The sequence below is a fragment of the Parasteatoda tepidariorum genome, chromosome 5 (assembly GCF_043381705.1).
Source record: "Parasteatoda tepidariorum isolate YZ-2023 chromosome 5, CAS_Ptep_4.0, whole genome shotgun sequence".
Classification (NCBI taxonomy): domain Eukaryota; kingdom Metazoa; phylum Arthropoda; class Arachnida; order Araneae; family Theridiidae; genus Parasteatoda; species Parasteatoda tepidariorum.
The window spans coordinates 3,033,332-3,061,047 of NC_092208.1; the positions used below are offsets into that span (position 1 = coordinate 3,033,332).

Below are 27,716 nucleotides of genomic sequence, written 5' to 3' on the forward strand. Positions count from 1 at the left end.
CTTTTATCTCTAATCACATTGAATAGTCTACCAGAAAAAATATTTACAAATGAAAGAGATGCAAATTCTAGTTCTTATATTTTTAAATAAAATTGTTAAGAATCTTTATACATAAATGTGATCGATGATTTCTTGAAACTTCTGGACCTTCGATTTCCGTAACGCAGTTAGCGAAAAATATGGATTTTTTCTCGGGCACAAAACTTGGCCTCAGTTTCAGATTTATATATTTTTTTCCACAAATCTCAATTGAATTTATGATAGAACTTTATTCAAAATGTGAAAACTAATTGAATCAATTTCATGGTTGCTCAAAAAGAAAGTGAGTATAAAAAATAAAAATCTTTTATTGAAATAAAAAATATCAATTACACAGACATATATAACAAGGCACTTTTTTTTTTATTTCAATGCAGGGTAGTCTTCGGGCAGTAGCAAGTGGACGCGACATATTGGGCAGTCACTTTTTTTGTTCAGCCATTCTCTGATGCACTGTGGGAGGAAAAAAAAAATCAATAAGTTACACAGTAGTACTTATAGAAATGAAGACATTGAACACAGACAACACGGATCTTGAAACAACAGTACTTTAATTTAATACTAGGAGGCTTCGCCCCCTGCCCCGGAACTGCTTTCGCAGTTCATTTCGGATTGCTTCGCAATCCGATGCTCGCTTTGCTCGCTCATTGGACACATTCTTAACGTCTAGCTTTTGTATACTTTTTCGAACACTGAAGTTCCGAAAACTTTTCACTGTAGAAAATTCTAAACCCGCGCATTTCAATATTAATTTGAAATTGAAAACAGTTCGCATACATTTCTTAATCACACTATTCTAAATTTCAGTTGAGAAAAGTAACTGCTGTAAGTTTTGTTTTAAAGTCTTTCCCACCAGAGGGCTAAAACCATGTGTTGTAAAACAATATGAAATAGTACTGAACGCCGGATGTAAAGCATCGGCTTCGATGAAGATAATTTTGTGAGAATTTTTTTGATAATTCGGTGAGAATTCACCCGATTAGACATATGATGCTCACTACGTGCTCTTGCGCGCCGAAGCCTATCAATTAAAAATGAAAACTGTTGCCAACGCGAGAAAAGAAATATCATCGGTTTTATTGATACATACGTATTAGCGTTTTATATAATATAGATTAGCCATATGATGCTCACTACGTGCTCTTGCGCGCCGAATCCTATCAATTAAAAATGAAAACTGTTGCCAACGCGAGGAAAGAAATATCATCGGTTTTATTGATACATACGTATTAGCGTTTTATATAATATAGATTGCTATGAAATTTGTTAAAAAACATTTAAAAGATAGATAAATAGTAAAAACCTATTTAATTCAGATTTAACGCTTGTTGAATTCAGTTGCATTCAACAGTGAGCAGGCTGTGAAGCCAAATCTTTCAACAAAAAATAAGCACCTTTTAAGTACTTTTTAAGCCCTCAAAAATATTTTTAAGCACTATATACAATAACAAAATGCGAAATATTTTTCAAAGACTTTACATGATCACGATAAAATAACTAGTTTCTGACAAAACACTATTTTCTTGATTTTATTAGCCATTATAAAGTGATCAATAAATTTTTCAATATCAGAGGATGGAAAAGGAAGCCTGAAATGGAGAATATATCTTGCAAAATGCAGCAGAGTTACACATGAGAATGCTCGAATCTTACAGAACCCAGCCTCAGTAGACGCACATGCGGACTCGCAAGTATTTCATCCAACATGTAAAAGGATTGGCGCTTTCCTAAGCTATGGACCCCCAATACTTGGAAATAGATTGTTGAAATATTGAATAGAACCACATGAAAAGCATGCTTTTGATTAATGCACAGCGAAAATCAACACAGGAAAAAAAAATCTCATTTTCAAAAAGGGAAAATTAAGCACTTTTTAAAAGCACCATGAAAAACGCACTTTTAAGGGCTTTTACAAAACATATACCGAAAATAAGCATCTTTAATCCCATAACCTTTATTTCAGAAAAATGGAAAATTATTTTGACTGCTTCATTTTGTTCTTAATATTATTATAAAAGTTAGAAAATGTTTTTTTATTACAAAAATAAAATTTTAAATGCAATAACTACTGTATTTATAATTTTTACACACACATAAAAAAGTAATGGATTACACCAGTGTTTCCCAAACTTATGACTTTTTTGTACCCTTTCTAAATTTTTTGTAACGATGTGTACCACTCATAAAAAAATGAATGCATTTTTTACTATGAAAAAATTGCACAAAAGTTAAAAATCACAACTGGCTGTTGACACCACTAATTATTAACTGTTAACTTCACAAAAAATAGCCAATAGAAAAATACGTAATCGTAAATTTTCATGGATAGCTTTGTTTTCAAATAATATTTTTTGAAATTTTCATTTGCAGCAAGATATTTCGCATAAGCACGCGAATCCCCGCTAAACAGTTCCTATACCCCTAGGGGTAAGCAATATTAGTCTAGTAACTGCTTAATGACATTTTATTTACATACAGATTTAAACAGGCAGTTACTGATTATCGTTTGCTAACTTATATGCTACATCCAAAGTACTTGGGATTGAAATTATCATGTGCTCAAGAAGAAAGTGCTAGAAATTTACTCGCCAATATTAATCCAGATTTTGTACCTTATGTCATAGCTTTGCAAAACAAATCAGCCTCATTTCCTGAAACTTATTTTTCCAGGCAAGTTTTGACAACTATCCCAGCTGCTACATGGTGGTCCAGTTTTAAAAAATATGCAAGAGATGAAAGTTTCACAAATCTTGCTTGACAAGAAGAATCTAGAGAATCTTCTTAATCTTAATCTAGAGAATCTTCTTAAATTTCTCATTCGTGCATAGCAAATTGGGAAATTGTTTAGGTATAGAAACTGTATCAAAACTTGTCTTCTGTTATAGATTACTGCAGAGTGCAAACAATGTAATATTTGATTTTGAATGGTGATAATTTTGTAAATAAATTGTACTTGACATTCAATTGTTTTACCTATGAATTATCTATTGTATGTCAAAACTCAGTATTTACTTTTATGTCATTTTCTGAATTTCTGCCACAAATGTGGCAGAAAAGGGTTTCTGCCATGCCAGTTTTAACCGGTTTCTACCAGTGGTTTTAACCACCTCTGCAAAAACTTGCCAACCTTGGATTAAACTTTCCCAGTTTTCGAACATTTTTTAAAAATATATGCAAAAATCAGGAGAAAACAGTAGAAAAGCAGAGATATTTATTTACTTTCAAATGAAAACAGTGTCCACAGTCCACTTTGTAAGCATTAGAGGGCGTCATCTCTTCGTAACAAATAATACAGCCTTCTTCCAATCCAGAACCTGACCAGTTGTTCTTTTCCTCACTTTTGCTGGGTCCCCATGGACACACGGGCTGTCTCGGTTGTGGAGGAGGCGGTTTTTTGCTCTTTTTCTCCACTAATTTCTTGCTCACTAACTTATTTAGTGGGGGGACAGCAATCACTTTACTCTTAACTTCGACCATCTAAAGAAAAACAAATTGAAACAATACTTAATTTAAATTATACTTTATGGATATAGAGTCAAACTCCCGGATATAGTGAACGAAATGTTTGGCCCCGTGACTAGCTATACATATATAATGTAATTTTTAGTGGATATAGTGAACCAAAAAAGTGAAGAAGTGAGAATATTATTAACTTTTTTCTGGCTTATACTGATTTTTTTCCCTTCATTTTTTGGTAATAATTTAGTCTACTTCAAAATAAATACTTATACTGATTTTTAAAACCACCCATAGAGTGGAATGTAGCGATAAGCATATTTTTTTTTCTTTGTTTGCTTCTTTTATCTCATTTTCCCATTCCTAAATAAAGGCCAACCCAAGAAGTTGTATGGAAATTTTTTTTCTCTGAATCAGCTTCGTTTCAGCTAAAGATTACTATATTTTTTTTTGTACACAAGACAATGAGTAATAAAAATAAGTTAACACATTTTTTGTTACTACGTATTGTTTTTCAGTCATTTTTGTACAGTACAGAACCCGTTATCCGGAAATGAGAAAACCGGAAAACCGGAACGAAATTCGATAAATTTTCCCGCCATTTTTTAAACAAATTTTTTTTTTCCTTATAAGATTTTAGGATTTTTCTTTCTTTTTTGAAAGATGTTCACCTTACCATCATTTTGGAAATAATCATTAGTCTATTACTTCATCGTTTTTTCTTCTTTTTAAGATTATTTCCCCCCCAAAAAATTTTTTTAGTTGGGTTTAGCAATAAAAAAACTGCTTTTTGTAGCGATTCAGAAAACCGGAAAAATCAGTTATCCGGAATAGCGATGGTCCCGATCGTTCCGGATAATCGGTTCCCTACTGTATATTTTTTTTTGTACACAAGACAATTAGTAATAAAAATAAGTTAACACATTTTTTGTTACTACGTATTGTTTTTCAGTCATTTTTGTACAGTACAGAACCCGTTATCCGGAAATGAGAAAACCGGAAAACCGGAACGAAATTCGATAAATTTTCCCGCCATTTTTTAAACAAATTTTTTTTTTCCTTATAAGATTTTAGGATTTTTCTTTCTTTTTTGAAAGATGTTCACCTTACCATCATTTTGGAAATAATCATTAGTGTATTACTTCATCGTTTTTTCTTCTTTTTAAGATTATTTCCCAAAAAAAATTTTTTTTAGTTGGGTTTAACAATAAAAAAACGGCTTTTTGTAGCGATTCAGAAAACCGGAAAAATCAGTTATCCGGAATAGTGATGGTCCCGATCGTTCCGGATAATCGGTTCCCTACTGTATTTGATTTTATTGGTCATTTATTTAAATAATGTCTAATAAAAGGAAGGAGTTCGGAACTCCTAGTTATACTGAGATGGAATTTCGGTCCCTTGAAGGTTCACTATAGCGGGGTTTGACTGTATATACAGACAGGGTTCCCACTCTTTTAACAAAGCAAAAATTAAGCACCTATAAGGACCTTTTCTTGAAAAAATTAAGGACTTCTTTGAAAAATTAAGGACTTTAAAAATAGAATGATTGTTAATCATCGAATATACTTATACTACCAGTAACAGTGCCAATTATTTACATTTCTTTAAAAAAAAAATCAATAAATAAAAAAAATAATAAACAATTTTATTATAGTGTAAGAACTGATATAATTGCATTCATTAACAGGGCTCGTCAAAGAAGTACCAGGCAATTTTTGCAAACCCGGGTTGCTTTTTAAAAAAAAAAAAACATTTTCAGATCATTAAATGTTAACGTCATCTATGGAACTAATCCAGATTCAATTTTTAATGATTTCATTGAAATTGAATTGCAAAATTAAGTCCGGAAATTAAGATTTGCAATTATTTTCATGAATATTAAAAAAAAAAGAGTAAATAGAGAAATTTGGCAAAAACATTGAAAAATTTATTACAAGTTTTTACATTTCGCTACTAGACCTGCATCACATTCATTTATGGGGCAATCTTCCTAAATATTCAGTTATGCGAAAAAAATTCTTTCTTTTCTATTAATAAAATGTTTCATTTATAAGGGTATATATTAAAATAATTAATATTAAAAAGTTGAATAAGAGTTATGCTTGAGAATAGTTTTCTTAACTGTGCCATGCAAAATTAAGTCCTATTTTGAGTAAAAACAAGCGATACTAATATCTAAGCACCTTAAATTATTTCACATTTTTTTCATAAGGCTCAACTCAATATATTTTTTAAATTCATTGCAATAAATATTTTTATGAAAATTTTTATAGAATAAAAATACAATTATATCTGAGAAGATTTATAATTTTCAAACCAATTTGTTTTTTATTAGTTATTATTAGTTTTTTTATCAGTTAGTAAACATGTAAACAAAAGGGTCTAAAATGATTTTTCAATGGTATCAACATATTCCTATATCCAGAAAATTGATAAGGTTCCTTAATAAACAAATACTGATAAATTATTTATATTTTAATCTAGAGATTTTTACTAGTAATATTTCTTTATCATCCTCTATCATTCGTAATATTCTCTAATTATTATTATTATTATTATTATTTGATATTTTATTTTATCACAAATTAACAGTTGAAAACTGAAAGTGGTATTCTTTTATTATAAAATAATCCTGTAATATCACCTTATCAGGTAACGTTTTGTAAAAAAATAGTGAAATATTTTATGAAAACCATATTGAAAACGGTATGTAACTTAACAATTTATGATGAGCTTTACACAAAATTATTTCCAGCCAAGCCTGTTATTTGGAATTAACTTTACATGATGTTACTAAACAATCTGGTGAAAAACATGAACTATTTTTAAAGCAACCATAAATTGAATAAAAAAAAAACAACAACAACAGTATATTAAGTTGCAATGTTGACTGAATAAAGATTTTATTAAAATCTAAGGATCTTTTAATTGAGTAGATTTAAATATTATGTAAGTCTGCTTATCCTTAAGAAACAAAAATTAATAGCGTAACAATCTAAAACTTTAAAAATAAATTTACATTTCAACTAAACAAATTATAAATAGTAAACGGATATTTAACTTTCTTGTTAGAAGCAAATCATGCATTCTTATTTAGTACCCAAGAAAGAAATTTAAGTATTTTTTAAAAAACTTGAAGTTTTTATCAAAAACCCAGGTGAAAAACATAGCACACATTTTTAATGAAAAACATAGGTGGGCTGGGCATTTTCAAACCTTATTTATTACAGATCAATTTAATTTTTATTACAATCATGAATTTTACAAAAATGTCACTGCTTTCAATCAATTTAGTTACTTATTACACATTGAAATATTATACAAATTAATTAAATTCTTCAAGATTTTAGGCAATAGTTTTCGTTATGGATTCCAGTTCAAAAAATATTTCTGATACTTCTTTTTTTTAGGGTTTTACTTAATTCCTATAAGCAGATGACCAGTAGAACTGAATTTCTTGAATTCTGTCAATTTTGAAGGTTAGTGTGGGTCTTCTACTTAGGTACCCTAAAACTGCCCCCCCCCCTAAAAGAATTATGAAAGAACTAATATATTAATAAAAGGACATGCTTTCTTCCCCTTGGCTGTAGCCCCCTCAAACACATTCCTTTTTGTCTCCCTAAAATGATGCATGCCCTCTATGCATGGTCTAATTCTAGGTGATAAAAGAACAGTATTTTGTTTTAAAAAAATGTTCCGATCTACTCTAGTGATGCTGAAAAATTAAGGATTTTTAAAAACCTTGTACCAAAATTAAGTACTTTTAAGGGCCCTTATATTCCAAAATAAAAATTAAGCAGTTTTTAAGGACTTTTAAGGACCGTGGGAACCCTGATAGAGAGAGATAAGGGGTTTTAATTTAAAAATATTGAGATAATAATAGTAAAATATATAACAGGCAAGTAATAATAAGATGTTCTCTCTATATTAAGCATGTTTCATTATGATAAATGTTTAAATACTTTTTTTTAAAAATGATCACTGTTCAAACCAACAATTAAATTTCTGAAGGAAAGCAATTTTATTCAAATGGTTGAATCAATATTATTTGCATTGACTGAAGTTAAACACAAAGATAGTTTCTTTAATCAATATGCAATTTAGCTGGCCACAAATGTAAGAGTTTACTTCTTTATCACATTCCCTGCGGCAGAATTTGTTCAAGCTATCTGCGGCAAAACTCTCTAGCAGTAATATATTTCTGCAAGATACTTTTAATAATAACAAACATATATGTTACCCATTTAAAATAACAAAAGCGCTATGTTCAAAAAGAAAAAAATATACATAATTTTTTAATTGAACATGTAATAATTTTTATTCTATGGGTGATATTCTCGCATTTTGATGGGGGGGGGGGGAATGCACTAATTATTTCCTTCTTCGCATTTTGTAAAAAATCATCACAATAAAAAATAATTAAATATCACGAAATCCGTAGTAGCAATTGCCGAAAAAAAAAAAGATCTATGACCAAATCACGAGAATCAGACTTCTCAAAAAGGGATTACTCAAAAGCGTGTTTCGTTTTTGAGATTAGGGTGTTGTAATAAATATCCCATAAAAAATATCGAATATTAAAACTATGGAGAAATTAATAGCAATGACTGCCAAAAACTCGATAGAATCAGTGTCTTAAAAAGTAAATACTGAATTGCACGATTTGAATTCTCCACATTGCTCGAAATATGTCGGGATATTTAAAAACCACATGAAAATCAATGTCAATAACTGTCGAAAATACAATAAAAACATTATATCGATTTACGATACTATAGGCGTAAGTTGTGAGTGCCAAAAAGTGATTAACTAAATGCATGATTCAAATTTTACGTGTAAATTTCTGTAGAAAAGAATTTTTTGCTTTTCAAAAGAAAAAATAATTCTGCGGGAATATTGCTGTGATTCTGCAAAGGGGATAACCTTTGATAGTGCAGTCAAATCCTCGACCATCCAGAATCCACCCAACTGTAAAAAACTTGAGTTTATCTTTATGATTAAGAAGAAATGTTATTTTTGCCCTCATTTGACTTTTGATGGACAAAATAAAGTTTTATTACAGTGCTTGTACAAAATAAAAGTTGACACTTCAACTAGGGAAAAATATGTTTTTTAAAAAAAAGCTATAATCACTAATTAACGAATCTTAGAGCATAAAGTTTGTTGGAGATTTCAACTTATGTTCAACATAAAAAAAATAAATAATGGAATACTGAACATAAAAAAAATTTTCTTTTACTTTTTATACCTTTCTTGACAGAGAACATTTTTTTTTCTTCAAAAAATGCTGAAAAATTATATACTTGTGGTTTTAAGTGTTTAAAACTAAGCGAACTAAGCAATGGTAATCAATCAGGTTAAAAAAAAACAAATTGCAATTGAACCTTATTTCATTACTTAAAAGTAGTTGCAAGAAATTTCTACAAACCAGCAGTTTTTTTATTGCATTACTTTTTTTATTGTTGTTAAGCAATTAGTTCTGATCACTATTAGTACTTCATGACTTGCATCAAAGCTTTAATTGGTTGTTAGATGGGGATATAAATGTAACATGATGGAAAAATCATATTTTGGGGATATCATATTTCATTCGAACACAATTGAAAACAAGTAATATAAAAAAAAACTTTAAAGTCAGTTCCTACTTAGGTAAATAAAGAAAAATTTTACTTTAGTTACTTTTATTAAATAATTAAAATATTTTTTCTCCCATATGAAACCAAAATTGACTCATGAACTAATATTTTAAAAAAACTGTATTAACATCAAGTGTCCTAAACTACAAGTTCAAAAAAAAATGTATTTGAACTTGAGTGGATGAATATAAAAAGTATTTTATGAACGATTGAACATTTGAACAAGATTGAGGGAGAGTGTGAAATAATACTAGGAATTGAAAAAAGAACAAAAATTAATACATCATAATTGCTATAATTTTTGACTTAAGACATGTTAACACTATGTATTTATGTTATAGAGATATTAATATCAAATAATACCTTAGGAGGTGGTTTTGGCTGGCTTTGGGCATCGATGAGAGCACCGACACAACTAACTATATTATCAATTGTTAAGCCTGAAAGACCATTTTTCCTATTTTTTCGAAATTCTCTGATAAAAGACATCAGTTCCACCCTAAAAGAAAAAGAGAGCACTAAGTCACAAGAATAATGCACTGAAACTTTGGTAATAGGTAATTGAGAATTTCAATTTGAGGTAGCTAATGCTGTTAACTGATTTAACTAAATTATTGTGATGATTAAATAATTATTAAATAATTAATTAAACCAGTGATTGAAATTTAAAGAAAATTTTATATATAAAAAAAAAAAAACAATATATGTCAGGGTGTGTAGCCAAATCTTTCAACAAAAAATAAGCACCTTTTAAGTACTTTCTAAGCACTCTATACATAAACAAAATGCAAAATAATTTTCAAAAACTTTACATGATCATGATAAAATAACTAGTTTCTGACAAAACACTATTTTCATGATTATATTAGCCACTATAAAAAGATCGAGAGATTCCATGATTCGATTTCAGTGGGTGGAAAATGAAGACTGACATTGAGAATATTTTGCAAAATGCAGTAGAATTGCACACAAGAGTGCTAAAATCTCACCGACCTCAGCTCAGAAGACGCATATGCGGACTCACAAGTATTTCATCAAACATGTAAAATGATTGGTGCTTTTATACACTATGAACTGATGGTAGGCCAAAATGGATTGTGGTTGAAGGAATTACGAAAACATTGAATAGAACAATGTGAAAAGCACGTTTTTGCATCATATGTGGTGAAAATCAACAGAGTGAAGAAAAAAAATCACATTTTCAAAGAGGGAAAATTAAGCACTTTTTAAAAACACCTAATGAGAATAAGACATAACGAAACACCTTTAATAATACAAAACAAAGAACCTTTAAGCACTTTTTAAAAACGCTACGGTCCATGTATGTGCTATTTATATTACTTGCATACAACATTAGGGTTGGCACTCAAATCAGGAAAAAAAAATTCCTTTTGTTTTCCCTGTACATATACCCCTCACAAAAGAGCACAGTAATTGTGCTTCCTCTTAATATATTGCGTAGAATATATACAGGGAAAACACAGGGGATTTTTTTTTCTACAGATTTGATTGGCAACACTGTAATGATAGATAGTTTGATTTCTTAAATAACCACAGATGCTTTGAAAAAGGCCCTTATTCTTTAACACAATATTGGAAAGGCTCTAAAATGTTTCCACTTATGTAGAAATGACATCTTTGAGCAAAACCAGAAGATGGAAAAAATATAGATAGTTTGATTTCTTAAATTAACCACAGATGCTTTGAAAAAGGCTCTTATTCTTTAACACAATATTGAAAAGGCTCTAAAATATTTCACTTATGTAGAAATGACATCTTTCAGCAAAACCAGCAGATGGAAAAAATATTGTAGTTCACTTTTACTACAATATCTATGGAAATATTTCATGACTTCATAAATCAACGTGAAAAAAAAAAAGAAAGAGGATTTTTAAGTTATGGAACCTTTAAAAAATTCACATTCATGAATTCTCCTGAGAAGAGAAAAAAACTTACTCATCGTATGCAGGATATTTTGATTTTAATTTTCCTAATAACTTGTCACAACTTTTTCCAGAAGATCCTTTGGTTGATGTGCCCTGCAAAAAGTAAATTAAATATTTTAATACTAAAAGAAAACACAAATATTTTTAATTCTAAATAAATAAAACTTCTTCTAAATGAAAAAAAAAACGCACTAAAAAGCAGCAGAAATTTCAGAAAAAAGTAGTAATAAAGGAAACGAAGGAAATAAAAATATGACCATCGAAGCCGACGTCTTCAGGGGGTACCGGTCTCGGTAGCCATAAAAACAAAACCATTTCTAATTGAAGGAGAAGCAAATGCTTAAATTAACTCCCTCAGTACCCTGATGGTTTTGTATAGAAGTCCAGGAAACAACATGAAATACAAATAACAAATCAAGAAAAGAAACTCAAACAAAATCATCAGAAAAATAAAAACAAAATCAGAAAAATAAAAATTCTTTCTTTTTATTCTCCATCTGCGCATTGTAATAGAGGGCGTTGTTTTCTTTAGTTTTTAGTGTTTTCTTTTCATTCGGCTTGCTTGTGAAATCGATGTTTGACCTGTGACTAAGTGAGTTTTTATTTTTCTGATGATTTTGCTTGAGTTTCTTTTCTTAATTTGTTATTCGCATTTCACGTTTTTTCCTGGACTTCTATACAAAACCATCGGGGTACTGAGGGAGTTAATTTAGGCATTTGCTTCTCCCTCAATTAGAAATGGTTTTGTTTTTTTGGCTACCGAGGCCGGTACCCCCTGAAGACGTCGGCTTCGGTGGTCATATTTTTATTTCCTTCATTTCCTTTATTAAATATTTTAAATTATTTTCCACAACACTCACTTATTTTTAAGACAACACTTATTTATTTTTAACTTATTTTTCTTACTTATTTGCAGTAACCATGTAAATAGAATACCTCCACACATTTGACATAATGGTCTTTCAAATTTTAACACTTAAGAAGTATGTGTGGAGAGGCGTTACCGACAATGTCAACCTTCATCTATGAAAAGGTATCCCACCATACAATCGAGTTAACATGTCTAGTGAATTGGAATTGTATTTTTGTAGTGGTAGATACACTACAAAGTAATTGTTAACATCATTGAGCCCTGGACGTCTATGTTTTCCTCTACTTCTGGCTGCGAATAGATTAGCCATAAAAATTTGTTTTAAAGAAGAAGTCATTCATCCAAATGACAAGTCCACTATAGTTGACTTCATTTAATAAAATGAACTATTTAACGTTCTTGAACATTTTTTTTAATGTTACATATTATAAGGATAATATTGCAGATTAATTTTTTATTACAGATGTGTTAAGTTCGCGATTGTTCGTATAGTAATGTTTTTTTCCTCATTAAGTGTAGGTGGGTACAAGTGCCAATATTAAAAATTATTTTTATTTAAAATGTTACACAGATTTTTGTAACATATCATCTTGAATAGAAAATAAAACCATATGTTTAGCTCGTAAAATATATTGCTTTCAATGAATAAAAAAGGTTTTAAAGTAGTTTTTGCACAAATTGTACCAAATAGCAAATACAGAGTGAGCCAAAAAAAAAACCATGGATAAGTACTGCATAATATATTTTCATTAAGCAGAAGAAATAATTCAAGGTGATTATACATCAATAATTTTTTATATTTCTTTACATTTCAATAAAGTGCCATTTTATAAGTTTATCTAAACAGTGCTTTTTATAAAATTCATGGATATAATTTTCTTTAAACCAATATCTAAAGTCAAATGTTTAAATAATGTTGCTTGTTTTGAATTAGCATGACTTATTTTAAGAGATATTCAGTATTCGCAAATGCAAAATTGTCAAATTTCTTGTTGTATATTCTTCAGAAAAAAACTAGATAAAATACTTTAAATTTTATTCTTTTTTTTCGTATTAGAAATTAGAATATTTAAAGAATTCCAATCTAACCACATGGTTTCTAAATTAAGATTAGTTAAGTATTTTTACAACTGGGCAATTCCATGTTGTCGGAAGTAAAAAATGAACATAAATTTCGTATAAAAATTTTCGTATTTAACATAAGTTAAGTTTATAATCATCAAATTTTTATATAAATATTCAGAACATCATACCCAGTACCTATCGAAAAAACTATTTGTTTTATAAGAACTGATTATAATAAGTTCAAATGAAATGGATTAAATTGTTGCTGTCTGATGTAAAACGCACAAAAACGAAAAAAGATTATTCATTAACAAATTGCAAGATTATTCATTCACAATCTAAACTTTCACATCACGAATTTGTTTGTAATTTAAATGCAAACTTGACTAAATTAATGCAAACTTTTTTTACTTCAGTGTCAGACATATATTTTTCAAGTTGGATATAAATTTAAGTGAATGATAATTAATATAATGACTGAAAATTACTTCATCCTAATACTATAAGCATTATTTTTCAATCAAATAGCCTCACTGAATTCCAATTGTCTTCGATTTCCTGTTAGAATGAGTGGATCAATGCGTTTTATAACATTTTCCATCTTGCAAAAGTTGAAAAATCACTCATTTTAATTTTAACTCTTCAATGTATATTAACAACAACACAAATAAAACTCATATTTAAACAATATTTCTTAAATTTAATTATTTTAAAAATCTTGGAATAAAACACTGTTGCTGAATTTTTTTTGTTTAATTTTTTTTGTTTAATTTTTTTTTAAATATGGGAAGAAATGCAGAAAAGTTGTATTATTTTTATATACAGTAAAAAAAAATCTACTGAAAAAAATTTCACTATAATAATAAAATGTGTAAAAGGAAAAAAAAATTTTTTTTTACTGTATTATTAGCCTATTACAATTTTTTATCGGGAAAAAAAAAAAGATCGTGCAGGAAAAATGATAATTCAATAGCTTTTTTGATTGCATGCAAATAATAGCTTAACCCCGTCCTGCCCCCGTCAGGGGGCATCCGCAGAATGTAAGCTCTAAGCGCGCATACGCGACCTCTCAGCGAAAGAAAAAGAAGATTCAAAAAGGTAGGCTTGGTGACGATCCATGGCAACACCAGAAGCCCTCAAAGAATTTAGTGAAATCTTAAAATTAACAATAGTAGTTACTCAGAAAATAGAATTTAGGAGTTCGAGTGTTTAAAGATAATAGGCAAAGCATAAAGTAAAAAAAAACATTGAAAAAAGGTAACTAACATATTGTGATGATGAAAAGTACCAGAATTTGTCCAAAGTCCATGAAAACAGATACAATTTCAAAAAGAAGAGTTACGGCGATCGTAACATTAGAGATGTGGTAAATAAATAATTGAAAAATTTTTTTTAGATGAATTCTAGAATAAATTTTTATCCTTTTCAGTTTTATTTTTTTAGTTTCATTTGCCAATTACAGGCTCAATAACTACTAAAAAATTTTATCCCTGTTTAGTTTTATAAATTTTTCATTTATTAATATTTAATTTGAAATTTGAATTTAGTGTCTTAAAAGATAGCAACATTAATTCATTAAATATCATTATTTTGCTTAATTCTAAATCAGAGATGTCAGCACAATTTTTGTAGGAGTCTACGCAGTAGTAAGTATTTTTTTTGAACATTTATTTTGTTTTTTCCCTGCAAAGGCGCGAATTGTACCAGTTTGATGTGTTGTAGATGTTTATAATATTTCTTTTCTAGACGAGCTCCCAAAGATATTACGATTATACGTTCAAGATTAATTGTTATTTTTCGATAGCTATTATCATTAGCTATATTAATTTAGAGGTGAGTCATTTTTTATGCTTTGTTGTCAATCGTTGTGCTGAACTGACTGAAATCGTTTTCATGTTCAGTTAACTAAATAATTATTGCTGCCATCTTTTAATATCTTGATTACTGTTAAAAAATTTAATGTCAGTTTATTTTTGTAAAAACACTTACTATCCATTATGTTTATTGTTCAAGATATTAAGCTGAATAAAATGTTCTTCAGATTCATAATTTGTCAGGGTTTAAATTTTACAATGTATTATTATTTTTTTCTTTCTCTTTTCTTTTTTGTTAATTAATTTTACCTGGTACGCCATTTACAATCACGCAATCCCATTTACTTAAAAATTGAATAGGATGAATGTTATTGTTGTAGTTTGCCATGCAAGTAGGTTTATTATTTTTTTCAAAATTTTTTTTCTCTCCTTTACTAAAAAAATAAAAATATACAAAAAGTAAATTACTACAGAAAGTTCTGAAATTTCCCCTCCAACATTTTTCAATCTCAAAGCAAAATGATTGATTTAAAATGTTCTAAATAAAGTTCAAATTGTTTCTCAAAAAATTAAAACCCACCATGGCTCTTTTTGTAACAGTTGGGCTAAAGAGGCCGCCAGAGCATGATTAAACAATCTAACAGATAAATTTTAAGAGAAATGGATTTTACCTGACTGGAGGCCAGGGAGGTTGAAGAAGCAGATTTTTCTGAATCTTGTTTTCCTTTGTACTACATAAAAACATAATTTTTTTTAAAACTTAAATGTAGAGGACATGCGAAGAAGAAAAAGTCTTAAATCAAAAGATAATACTTACATCCAATTCCAATGACAGATTATCACAGCTTTTGTTAGATGCAGCACCACCTATAAATGAGACAGAATATAACAAAAAGGGAAAATATTTTTATTGGACTTAGCAATGCTCCAAATGGTGGTTCGGCCACATAACTGAAACTAAAAATAAAAAACAAACCTTAATAACTGCATGCCATCCTATTACTTAGATGGCTGATCGGGAGATGACCAACAATTTATTACGGTGATCTGATTTAAATTTTAGTGAGTTGTTCTTTTCCCGTGCTGTTTTCTACCAAAAGATTCCTAACACAGAGATAAAAAAAATATAACTGCATGCCATCCATTTTGCAATGATGGCTCATTGTGACTATGCTTAGCCAAATCTCTCAGTAAAAAATAAGCCCCTTTAAAGCACTCATAAAATATTTTTTAGCATTATAAACATTAAAAAAAATGCAAAATAATTTTCAAAGACATAATAAATTTTCATGAATAATTTTCATGATCATGACAAAATAACTAGTTTCGGACAAAGAACTAGTTTCTTGATTATATTAGCCACCATGAAAAGATCGAGAGGTTTTTCGGTTCGATTTCAGAGGGTGGAAAATGAAGCCTGAAATGGAGAATATCTTGCAAAATGCAGCAGAGATGCACATGATAGTGAATCTCACCCAGCTCAGTAGACCCACATTCAGACTCCCGAGTATTTCATCAAACATGTAAAATGATTGGCGCCATCACACATTAAGGACCGAAGGTAGGCCAAAATGGATTGTGGTTGAATGAATTGTGAAAACGTTGAATAGAATAATTTTAAAAGCATGCTTTTGCATAATACATGGCAAAAATCGACACGGTAAAGAAAAAAATCTCATTTTTGAAAAGGGAAAATGAAGCACTTTTTCAAAACTCCCCATGAAAAAAGCACCTTTAAACACTTTTTAAAAACGCTATGCACCATGATTTTAGTGGATCACAGTCAGGCATCTGTCCAGGGCAAATTTACTACCGTTTAGCGGTACCTTCACAAATTCAACTTAAGGAAAAACAGTAGTTTCACAAAATACTTTTTCTTAAAATTTTATTTATGTATCCCGTAAGAAATGATAAATTCATATTTTTGTATTGGTTTTTTAATATAATTTTTAATTTCCACAAATTATGTCTAAATTTTCACAAAATAGGTACCTCTCAGAAAAACCTAGATCAAAAGATTCCTAACGGAAAAAAAAAATAAAAAAAATAACCGCATGCCATCCTTTTGCAATGACGGCTGATCGGGATAAGACTGACAATTCATTATAGTGATCAGATTTAAATGCTAGTGAATCATAGTTAATTTCATGCGTTGTTTTCCACCAAACGATTCTTAACACAGAAGAAGAATTCTCTCACCATTTGGGGAAAAGGAACTAGATACAGGAGGAGGTATTGCGGCACAGCTTGTGGAAAAAGTCGAGGCTACATTCTCTTTCACAGTTTTTGGTAGTGATACGGATGTTGCTGCAGGGACAGTTACAGGAGGTTGTTTTACAGGATCACTCATACCAGGAGGAATGCCTTGAGGTGGAGTGTTGGAATGAGAACTAGCAACCATCATCTGAGCAGCATTATACATAGCCATAGGATTATTCATAGCCTATAATTGGAATCACACCATTGAAGACAAATTTGGATAAACACCATATATATAAGGTTAAAGAACAGAGATTTTTTAAATTTTTGTCGAATTTGACGATAATTCTCTACAAAATGATTTTCTACATCTGATTAAGAACTTTAAGACAAAAAAAATAAAAAAATAAAAAACAACCACAACATGAAATTTTTTTATTTCAATATATAATGAATATTTAGAATCCTTTTTTTCCCTTTCTTTTTTAACATAAGCATTCTTTATTTTAGGTTTCTTAGTTTATAAATAACGATTTTTCATTGAAACTTAATTTTTTGATAAAAATTGTCAAATTTTCTTTTGCATATTTTAAAGTTAGAAGTAATATCATTCAGAAAAGTATGGAATATAAAGTTTAAATAGACCTTTCATATTAAATCATTAAATTTAGTAGAACGATTTATCAGGCACTAGGTTTTAACTCTAATTACTAGATATTTTACAAATATTTTTCAATATGTTTTGGATGTTCCTTCTTTAAAAAAAAAAAAAAAAANAAAAAAAAAAAAAAAAAAAAAAAAAAAAAAAAAAAAAAAAAAAAAAAAAAAAAAAAAGATATTCCATTATGTTTTTAATTGCATAAGAAAGAATATCAAATTTTTTTTATTTTTAAAATTTAATAAGATACAATAAGCAAAGAATGTTACCATGCTACACTGAAGAAATCTCCAGTGCAACTGATGATTGTCATGTTCTGCCAGCAGTTATTCACCTCAAATAACAGCGCCGCCTATAGGTCGTTGTGTTTGCGAATTGAAAACCAGCAATGCTTTCTTTTAAAAAATAAGAACATAAGAAAACATTGTAGATAGTGTTGAACTGGATAGGAATTTCAAACTACAGCTCCAGACGAATTTTAAATAGGTTTGCTCTGAGCTCTCTTTACTAAACTATGCTTTGTTACCTTACAATATTTAAAAAGAAATAAATTTATATGTTGTGAAGGAAGTATAAACAAGGGTTAGTGTTCAGTTGTTTCAAGTCGTATAGTTAGAAGCCGAACAACCTAAAAGATTCATCCCTCAAAATACGCTGCAGAATATTTTATTTTTCTGTAAAAATCATAAAAAAAGAATTCTATACCTTTGCAGACAAATTGATATGTTATTCACGCAGATATTTTTTTGGTGAAAAAATTGAAACCTTCCAAACAAACTTGTGTTTCAGCGACTATCTTACGGATGTGCTACACCTGCCTGATAGATTGTTTTGGGTGTTAGATTTGAAAAGAGAGAAAAACAATTGCTTATTGTTTATCAATGAGGATGAAAAATAAACTGCAGACACTGTGATAATCTGGAGTGCTAGATGGCATGCCGGAACACTTTTGCGCTGCAGAGCTTATTAGTTGCACCCATTTGATTAAAAAAAATATATAAGCAATTTTTTTCCTTCTTCATATTCCACAAACTTTGTCAATTTGCATTTAGAAAATTCAATCATAGCAAATCTAAAACAATTCTTCGAAAATATTTAAAAAACTTTTTTGTCCAACTCTTGGGAAAGATAAACTTTATTGAACTAGGCATAAAAATGTTTACATTTCATTATTCAATGTATTTCTAAATGATAAAAATACCCATTTTAAAGAATCAGCCATAGTTCTCAAGTAATAAAATTTGAAAAAGTTCAATTCGTGAAAACAGAAAGAAAAAAAGAATATACCGGATTGGTAGCAGGGAATTGTGTCGTAAAGCAAGGAATTTCTGGTAGCTCCTTAGATTCAATAGGTGGCAAAGATTCTACATGTGCTCCATTATTCACAGCATTTATTTGTTCATCATATCTCGCCTATTAGAAATATTTAAGTATGAATTTATTATCCTTACTTAAAAAGCAAACTTCAAATAAATTTAAAGCATTTGATCATTTAACAGTTTTCAGGAAATAAATACAACATAAAATCCATTATAAGCTCAAAAATATTTTTATCATACAGGGTTGTCACCGAAAAAAATGGAACAAAATAGTTGCTTTTATCAGCCTAAAGCATGAAAATAGTTGCCTAAATAAGAACAAATTTTTTTAAGTAATATGACAATCTTAATGATAATCTTCATTGCATTAAATTTTTATGAAAAAAATTTAGCATATTTACAGAAAATAAAATAATTTTAATTGCTAGAATTTATTAAAAAAAAACTTTTTTATTAAAAAAAACATAAAATCTGTTTTCTTCATTAAAATGTGTATAAATTAAACTTCCTCAATTATTTTAGCTGATGTCCTGTTATGCAGAAACAATATAGATTATGATTCCTACAAAATATAGATTAGGATTCATACTCTCTTTTTCTCAAAACGCATGAAATCTATTGCAGTATGCAGACATTTTAATATAATTTTACCTAATAATAACAGACATGCGATTTCTGGAAGAAGGAATTATCTAAATTTTTTTTCTTCTCAATTTATAGATCTTTTTTGCATACTGAAATATTTTTCTCGAACAATATATAACTTTTTATGCACGAAAGTAACATTTACAAAATTAAAGGAAATTTTTTTTTTACATACATTCTTTTCATCAACATATAAAATAACATTATACATTAAAAAAATTACACATTCCTCCTTTTTTGCACTTTAGTAGATTAGAATTATATAGATTAGTATTTAGCAAACTTCACATTAAAAAAGGGGTCAAAGAAAAAAAAAGATTTTAGAAACTGTTTATTGCAATAATTAAGAAAAGATAGATGGTTAAATCATGTGTATTTATGAGAAAATCACACAAATCGAACAAGTCAAAAAAGTTGTTAATTAAAAACATTGAGATTTAAAAAATATGCAAAAATTAGCAGTGATTTATCACGTCAAATAGTGAATACTTAGGTGTGCAATTATCGTATCATGAAATTGGAATTTTGGAAAAATCATGCAAACATCAACAGCAATAATTGCCCAAAACAACCCTGATCATAACTCTGCATGGTTTTACTGCAAATGGAGTGTGCAAAAAGGAAGTGATTTGAATTTCTCATTTCCTAACATTTTTTGAAAACATCCGAATTTAAATAACCATGAGAATATTTAACGAAGAAAAAAGTAAATTGAAAAAACAGTGGTATTGTAGCTAAAGCGTCTAATAAATGTACGAATTGAATTTTGTGCGTCGTAATAATAATGTATGAAATATCTCAATATCTAAAAAAAAATATTGAGAAAATTTGTAGCAATATTAGTCTATAAAATGCATAGATTTACAATCGTATCAATGCAAATCAAGCGTATCAAAGTGATAACTTAAACGCGCCATTTAAAATTTGTGTATCGTAATAACATCGGAATTGAAAATTATGCCATCAAAGTTGGAACAGGGATTTCTGATGACATCAAGAGCATTGTAAATTATTCACTGAAAAGTGCAATTCAAAAATTCCATGTCGTAATATCATATTAAAAATTAATTATAGCGAAATTTAAAAAAAGAAGTAAATATGAGTTAAATAATTCTTTTGCAACTATTTGGAATTTGAAACAAAATTCAGGATTCCCAATTTCAGAAAAAAAGACCAAATTTCAGAATAAGAAAATCCAGACCATATTTACACCACGTCATTTTTAATCAGAAAGCTTTGATCTTTTTTCTGCGCAATGACAAATATTACGATTTGGTGGAAAAAAAATATCATTGAATAAGGCTTCACTAGAAATTTTTACCACAAATAATAGTAGTAGATGTTAGAATTAATTAACTCAAATCTCAATAACTGATTACTGTTACAGGTAATTCTAAGATTAATACCTTTCCAGGTATGATGTACACATTTTCCAGATTTTTGAAGAAAAAAAAATTAACTTTCCTGACAACTCCAGGCTTTCCCTGACCCATGGGAGTCCTGAATATTGCTACTCATTAAACCAGTGATTCTCAATCATTGGGCCGCGGCATCTTTGTGTGCCGCCAAATATTGGAAATGATACAATAAAAATTATAATGCTTTTTATTATGAGTAAAGTTTAAATTAAAGAAAGTGTATATATATATATATAGATATTATTATTATATATATAAACTTTTTATAATTTTCCCACGCTTTAACCACGTGAACATCTTTGTCGGTGATCGTCTTGTCTCCGACAATCTTAAAATAAAATGGAAGTGTTTAAATTTTCTTTGACACACAATTTTAAAAAAATTTTCTGAAATAAGTAGGAAATTTAATAACTATTAAAATTATTAATTAACAAAGGAAAGCAAACTAAATATTAACTTTCAAACGGAAATAAAAGCTAACCATTACAGTAAGCTATGCAATTACTAAACAAATTAACAATATATAACTAAAAACACAAATATATAAAAACAAATTAACAAAGGAAAACTAACAAAAAAAAATAAGCTAACAATTAAAAATTAGCAAAAAAAACTAGTTAACAAGAAATCACAAAAAGTAACAGTTAATGTAAAAAAAAAACTAACAGTTAATATAGAAAACAAGCTAACAATTAATAACTAGCAAAAAAAAAAAAATAACTGTTACTAAGTAATAAAAAAATAGTCGAAAGAAATAATTAATCCCTTAATAAACATGTTTTTGTAGTACATATTATTTTATTTCACACTCAAAATTATTATCACAAACTATTTAACAGTGTATAATAGGTAAGTAAACAATTAGTCTAATTTTTTTTCATTGTGTGACGCCAAATTTCGAAATCGTTAAAAGTGTGCTGCAACAAAAAAAAGGTTGAGAATCACTGCATTAAAACCTAAGTAAAAAAAAAGATAAAAACAGAATTTTTTTTAGCTAACAATATTTTAAATGTTTACCATCCCAAACTTATTTTTTAGATTACTAATTTTATACCTTTTGCTTGCATCAGTAGTTCCTTAATTCTAGCTGAAGTTATTATGGAATTTTTATCTGAAATTGTCTTTTTCTCTAACAAATCAGAGTAAAAAAAAATAGTTATTGCGCATGAATGAGAACTTAAATAGAGAGAGAAAAGAAAAGAGGCTGGTGCAGGCAGAATAAATGTCTCGTTAGCAAGATTTTGCGCAAGTAAAAAAAAAAATTTAAATTTTCGGAATAATTTCGGAGGAAAATTGAATTTCCTCAAGTCAACAGTGTTCAAATTCACGGAATTTTGCAAATTAGTGAAGGAATCACACGCCTGTAATAAGTTTTCAACTTTTGTTATCCAACATAAATGTTACCAGATTTAACTTAAAAAACTTTAATTATTATACCAGCCAACTACAGCACTTGTTAAAATCAAGTTTTTTTGACAAAGGATTTTAATAATAAAGGACTAAAATATGTAAAATAAAAACAAAGTGAAAGTTTAATTCTGAAGTATACAGGATTCACATAAAAAGTCCCTAAAGAACATAGGTTTTCTTTTAAGTATATATTTAATAGAAGCTATTATCCTTCAATAGCAAGAGCTGAAACAAATTTAAGATTTTCTAACAACATAAAATATTTAACAATTGCACAATTATATAAGCAATCTTTCTCACAAAAAAGTAAAATAATTTACCTGTAAATCTAAACGGATGTCAGCAAGCTTCTTAATGTAACTGCTAATACTAGTGTGCAATACTTCCAAGTTTTTTTTGTATAAAGGATTAGAATTAACCCTGAAACATCAATAAAAATTAGACAAAAAGTTTAAGTGCCACACTAAAAGCAAAATAGATCAATCGATTTTTATTATTTTTTTTTTATATCCATCGTTGAACAGTCGACCCAATTTTGGGTTTATGACTACTCATGCCTTGTCATTTTGAACCCAATCCAGAAAACTCCTGGATCAGTACCCCCGGATGTATTGATTTGTTGTAGGAACCTGGAGGACTTTGCGACTTTACAGATTAAATGTGCATCAGTCACCATTTAATACACTGGGAGTCTTCAGTCGGCGGGCATCGAACCCACAAACTCTTGGACATGGGAACAGCACCCTACCAACCAGGCTATCCCGGCCTCCTCAATCAATAGATTGAAATAGGCAGCATGAGAGTATTGAAAGTGAATATAAAGTCAGGCTAAATTTGAACGTCTCCGAAAAAGAACAATGTACAGTGTAGTGTGCTTCGGCTACTAGGGATTCTCCTCTAAATGAACTGAAGTGAAGAAAATTCNATTTTTTCAGTTTTTAGAAATCTCACTTAACTTTCTGAAATCTCACCCTGTTTTTGAGAAAGGGTGAGAAATTCTCACCCATTTTTTTTTCTATGATGAAAACACTGATATAAAGTCAGGCTAAATTTGAAAGTCTCTGAAAAAGAACAATGTGCAGTGTAGTGTGCTTCGGCTACTAGGGATTCTCCTCTAAATGAACTGGAGTGAAGAAAATTCAGTCGGGTAAACCGGTTGGAAACCCATTCAGTCTCACTTCCCAACTGACTCGCTTGAAGAGAGGACACTTCTAATTTGGATTTATTTTTACAATGTAAGCTTTTAATTATCTATTTTAATATACATTAACCGCTTTCCTTATTATTCAGAGTCAACTCGGGTATCGATAGCAGAATTTGTCAGTAAGTTTTGCTTTATTGTGTTTTTACTCAGCTGGAAAGCAAGAAAGATTATCTGTTGTGATTGAAAGTTTTCAAATTTCTGTTTAGGAGTTCTGCTGTTGGATTGTGGAACAGCATTTGGTGTTTTGTGCGATTGTATATAATATGCTAGTTGCTGGATTTACATAGGAAGAAAAAAAAAAGAGAGGAAAAAATGGCGTATCACTTTACAGCAGGGGTGTCAAACTCGCGGCCCGAGATGAACACTTTTGCGGCCCAATCAATATATCCAATGCAAAGTAAAAATAAAATAGAAATGTGAATTAAAAAGGAAACTAGCATATAAAATTCTAATATACTTTATTTATAAACTATACGGATTATTTTAAATTGTACGTTCGAAAATATAAAATTCTAATTGGCTTGCGGCGTCTGCCATTCCAGGAATACTGCATCTTATCAAAAATACGCAGAAAAAATTTTAAATCTTAGAACAGAATTTGAAACAATGTTTAGAGATTTTAATTCTTTGGAAGACAAATTTTGTTTGTTTTCTTTGATTTTCTCAATAAATATAGACTCAGTACCCAGTAATATGCAANTAAATTGTACGTTCGAAAATATAAAATTCTAATTGGCTTGCGGCGTCTGCCATTCCAGGAATACTGCATCTTATCAAAAATATGCAGAAAAAATTTTAAATCTTAGAACAGAATTTGAAACAATGTTTAAAGATTTTAATTCTTTGGAAGACATATAGACTCAGTACCCAGTAATATGCAAATGGAAGTCATTGAGATTCAGTGCGACTTAAATTTGAAGACAAAATTCATTGAAGTGGGTGTGCCTGAATTTTACAAATATTTACCGGCAAGGTTTGAGAATACTCGAAAATTCGCATATGAAATTATTTCCATGTTTGGAAGTACTTATCAGTGCAAGCATTTTTTTCTGTTATGAATGAAAATAAATCTCCTGTCCGAAACCATATTAATAGCTCTCGTTGGGTCAATTTTGAAAGTAGTCTCGGCCAATAAAATTTCTCCCAAAATAGAAAAGATAGTAGCAGAGAAGAGATGTCAAATATCAAACAATAATTTTACTTTATATATGCTTATTACAATGTGCTATTCAAAATAAAAATATTTGTTTCTGTAAACACTGATTTTTTTTGAGGCCCACCTATTAAGCATTGTTTATTTGGCCCAAGTTTGCTTTTGAGTTTGACACCCCTGCTTTACAGCGTTCAAAAAGTATCACCTAGTGTTGTCCCTCGTTTAAAAAAACTATCATACAAAGACTAATATTTAGCTTTTTTCATTTGCCCGAGATAAATGTTGGATAGTAAACTGATTGTAAATTAAATGTTTTTTTTTTACAAATAAAAAAATTAAAAATTTCAACTTAAAACTTGTGTATTAAGTTTTGTTTTAATTCCCTCTATATATCAATAAAATAAAAAAATATGCTGATTTTGTGCACTTTTTTCAAAAAAATTGGTATGGTACGGAAAACGGTTAAACTTCCTTGACTTTTAAGTTTCCCCCCCCCCTTTTATTTCCTGTAATTGTATTAATTCCTTTTACTCATTCAGTAAAAATTTAGCATGTGATTCTTAACTTTCTTTTTGTTATCTTTGATAAAGAAAAATACAAAATACTTGATCAAATAATTTATATGTTTCGTTAATTCATAAATCTTGAAGGTTAAAATCCTTTTAAAATACATTCATAATCATCAACTGAAAAAAAAAAATTTTTTTTAAATAAAAATAGTAATAGTTTGTTGCTACATAGAAAAAATAACTTTGTATTTAAAACTTATACAGAGTTTTTTTTTTTTTTTAAATATTTCCTTAGCATTTAATTTAAAACAGCTGATTATGAATTATCTAGAAGTTCATAGCAAAAATTTCAATTGCTTCGCTCTTAAACCAATCTAAGTTCATAAAACAGAAACCTGTAAAACTTAAAAGCAGTTGACTATTGCAGGAAAAAACAGTTCGAATGAATCTGTTGCCAGATTAATAAAGAAGATAGTTGGAAGTATATTCTAAAAATAAAGCGCAATTTAAAAAAAAAAAAGATTATCTACAAGTTTTCTATCTATGAAATTCTTAAAATTATAGGCATTTCCCAATTTCATAGGTACAAATGATTAAAGAAATGATTAAATCCTTCATGAATAGATTAACTCATATTATAAATAATATGAAGTACTGCAATTTAACGATTTATTCTCAAAATGGGGCGTTATTTCAATACCAGTCTATAATTCATTTTTTAATCAATAATTCATTTTATAATTTATCTTTTAAACTACTTAAAAAATTTTTTTTTAAATTGGTCAAGAAGCATGAAAATCTATTTGTGAATTAAAAAATCTGAAAATTCAGAATAAATAAAATTTTTTATACTAAAGTGTAAAATTTTTCAAAATCATATCAATTCAAAATTATTATCATTATTAACAAATTAAAAATTATTTAATTCATCTATTGATTCCTCATTATATTACACATTTGTTTTTAAGTTGAATAACTTTTTGTGAAATAATTACTGCAGTTCAACAAATTATTCAAAAGATATGAAGAAAAATGTGACACATTAAAATAACATTAGAATAACTAATTTATGAGCTGTTATAACAGTTAAAGCATAAAAGTCAGTGTTTCTATCCCTATTTTAGATGTGTTAAATCCAAATTTATCAGCTTAAACATCATACACTTTAATATACATAGAAAATAGAGTAGGTTATTTGTAGATTGAACTCACACAAGCTTAAACAGGGGTGATTGTGAGTCAAACTCAAAAAACCCGGAAAATTTCTTGAGTAAAATCATTAAAGACGCATAATGTCTTTATAAATTTAAATCATTGATATTTTCAAAAACATTGAATTCTAAATAAATTATATACAGCATAATTTAAATGAATGATTATGTATAAGTAAATTTTTATCTCTCATCACATTTATCATTCTACCAGAAAAAATATTTACAAATGAAAGACGCCAAGTATAAATTCTAATTCTTCTTCTTGGGCACTACAGCCTATGACAGGCCAAGACCGTCCCAATAAGTTTTTGCCATCTTGATCTATTCTGTGCCATGGCCTAGTTCTAATATTTTTAAATAAAATATTCAAGAAATTTTATACATAAATGTGATCGATGATTTCTCAAAACTTCTGGACCTAAGATTTCTGGAAACTTCCGGAGCGCAGTTAGGGAAAAATCCAGAAATCCATATTTTTTCCGGAGCACAATCACCTCTGATTAAAAAGATTAAAAAATTACTTGCATGGGTAAAAAATCTTCTATTTCTTTCATCCTTGATTTAGCTTCCTTTAACTTGCTGTCAATTTTTGAAAGAAACATTTCTTTTTTAAACCAAAGCAATTGTACCTGTAATGCATTCAGACACAAGATTCATCAAGAAGATTAATTTTTAGAACACCTTATCAATTACACAGTATTTTTGAAAGACATCAAACAAGTCAGTTTTTTTTTTTAAATGATTATAAATGATCACGCTTATCATAATAAGATGTTTTTTTTTCTCACAACCAAACTCAGCCGTTAATGAGGTAAAGTCTAGATATGCTTTTAATTATTTTGCAAAATTTTTTATAACCATCTTTGAACAGCCGACCCGATTTTATGGGTTTATGACTACCAATGCTCAACTCCGCAGCCTTGTAATTTTGAATCCAGTTAAGAAGACAAGAGAACTCCTGGATCAAGTATTTAGAGCAATTTGCTTTCGCGGAGGACTTTTTGATGGAACTAACTCGCATTTGTGCTACATGGAGAGGAAGACCACGAAAACCTCCTACAGTTAGCTTGACGGCAAGGGGACTAACCCATGACCAAAAATTTAAGGAAAAGGAAAAAACTTTAATATTTTTAACTGTATTCATTTTTATATTCTATATC

The 27,716-nt window shown here is 28.9% G+C and overlaps 1 protein-coding gene across 5 annotated transcripts in view; it reads right to left on the bottom strand.

Moving 5' to 3' along the window:
* Positions 1-329: 329 nt before the first annotated feature.
* Positions 330-27,716, bottom strand: part of LOC107441387 (E3 ubiquitin-protein ligase TTC3) — a 133,675-nt gene continuing 106,288 nt past the window's right edge. For all 5 annotated transcript variants that reach the window (XM_043054164.2, XM_043054163.2, XM_043054165.2 and 2 more), the window contains 10 exons: positions 27,082-27,185; positions 22,797-22,896; positions 18,972-19,097; positions 17,027-17,270; positions 15,645-15,694; positions 15,499-15,558; positions 11,088-11,170; positions 9,495-9,630; positions 3,259-3,516; positions 330-492 (listed from right to left, as the gene is read on the bottom strand). In XM_043054164.2, the coding sequence (XP_042910098.1) occupies positions 403-492; positions 3,259-3,516; positions 9,495-9,630; positions 11,088-11,170; positions 15,499-15,558; positions 15,645-15,694; positions 17,027-17,270; positions 18,972-19,097; positions 22,797-22,896; positions 27,082-27,185 (1,251 nt within the window). In that variant the 3' untranslated portion in view covers positions 330-402. The remainder of the gene's footprint in view (positions 493-3,258; positions 3,517-9,494; positions 9,631-11,087; positions 11,171-15,498; positions 15,559-15,644; positions 15,695-17,026; positions 17,271-18,971; positions 19,098-22,796; positions 22,897-27,081; positions 27,186-27,716) is intronic.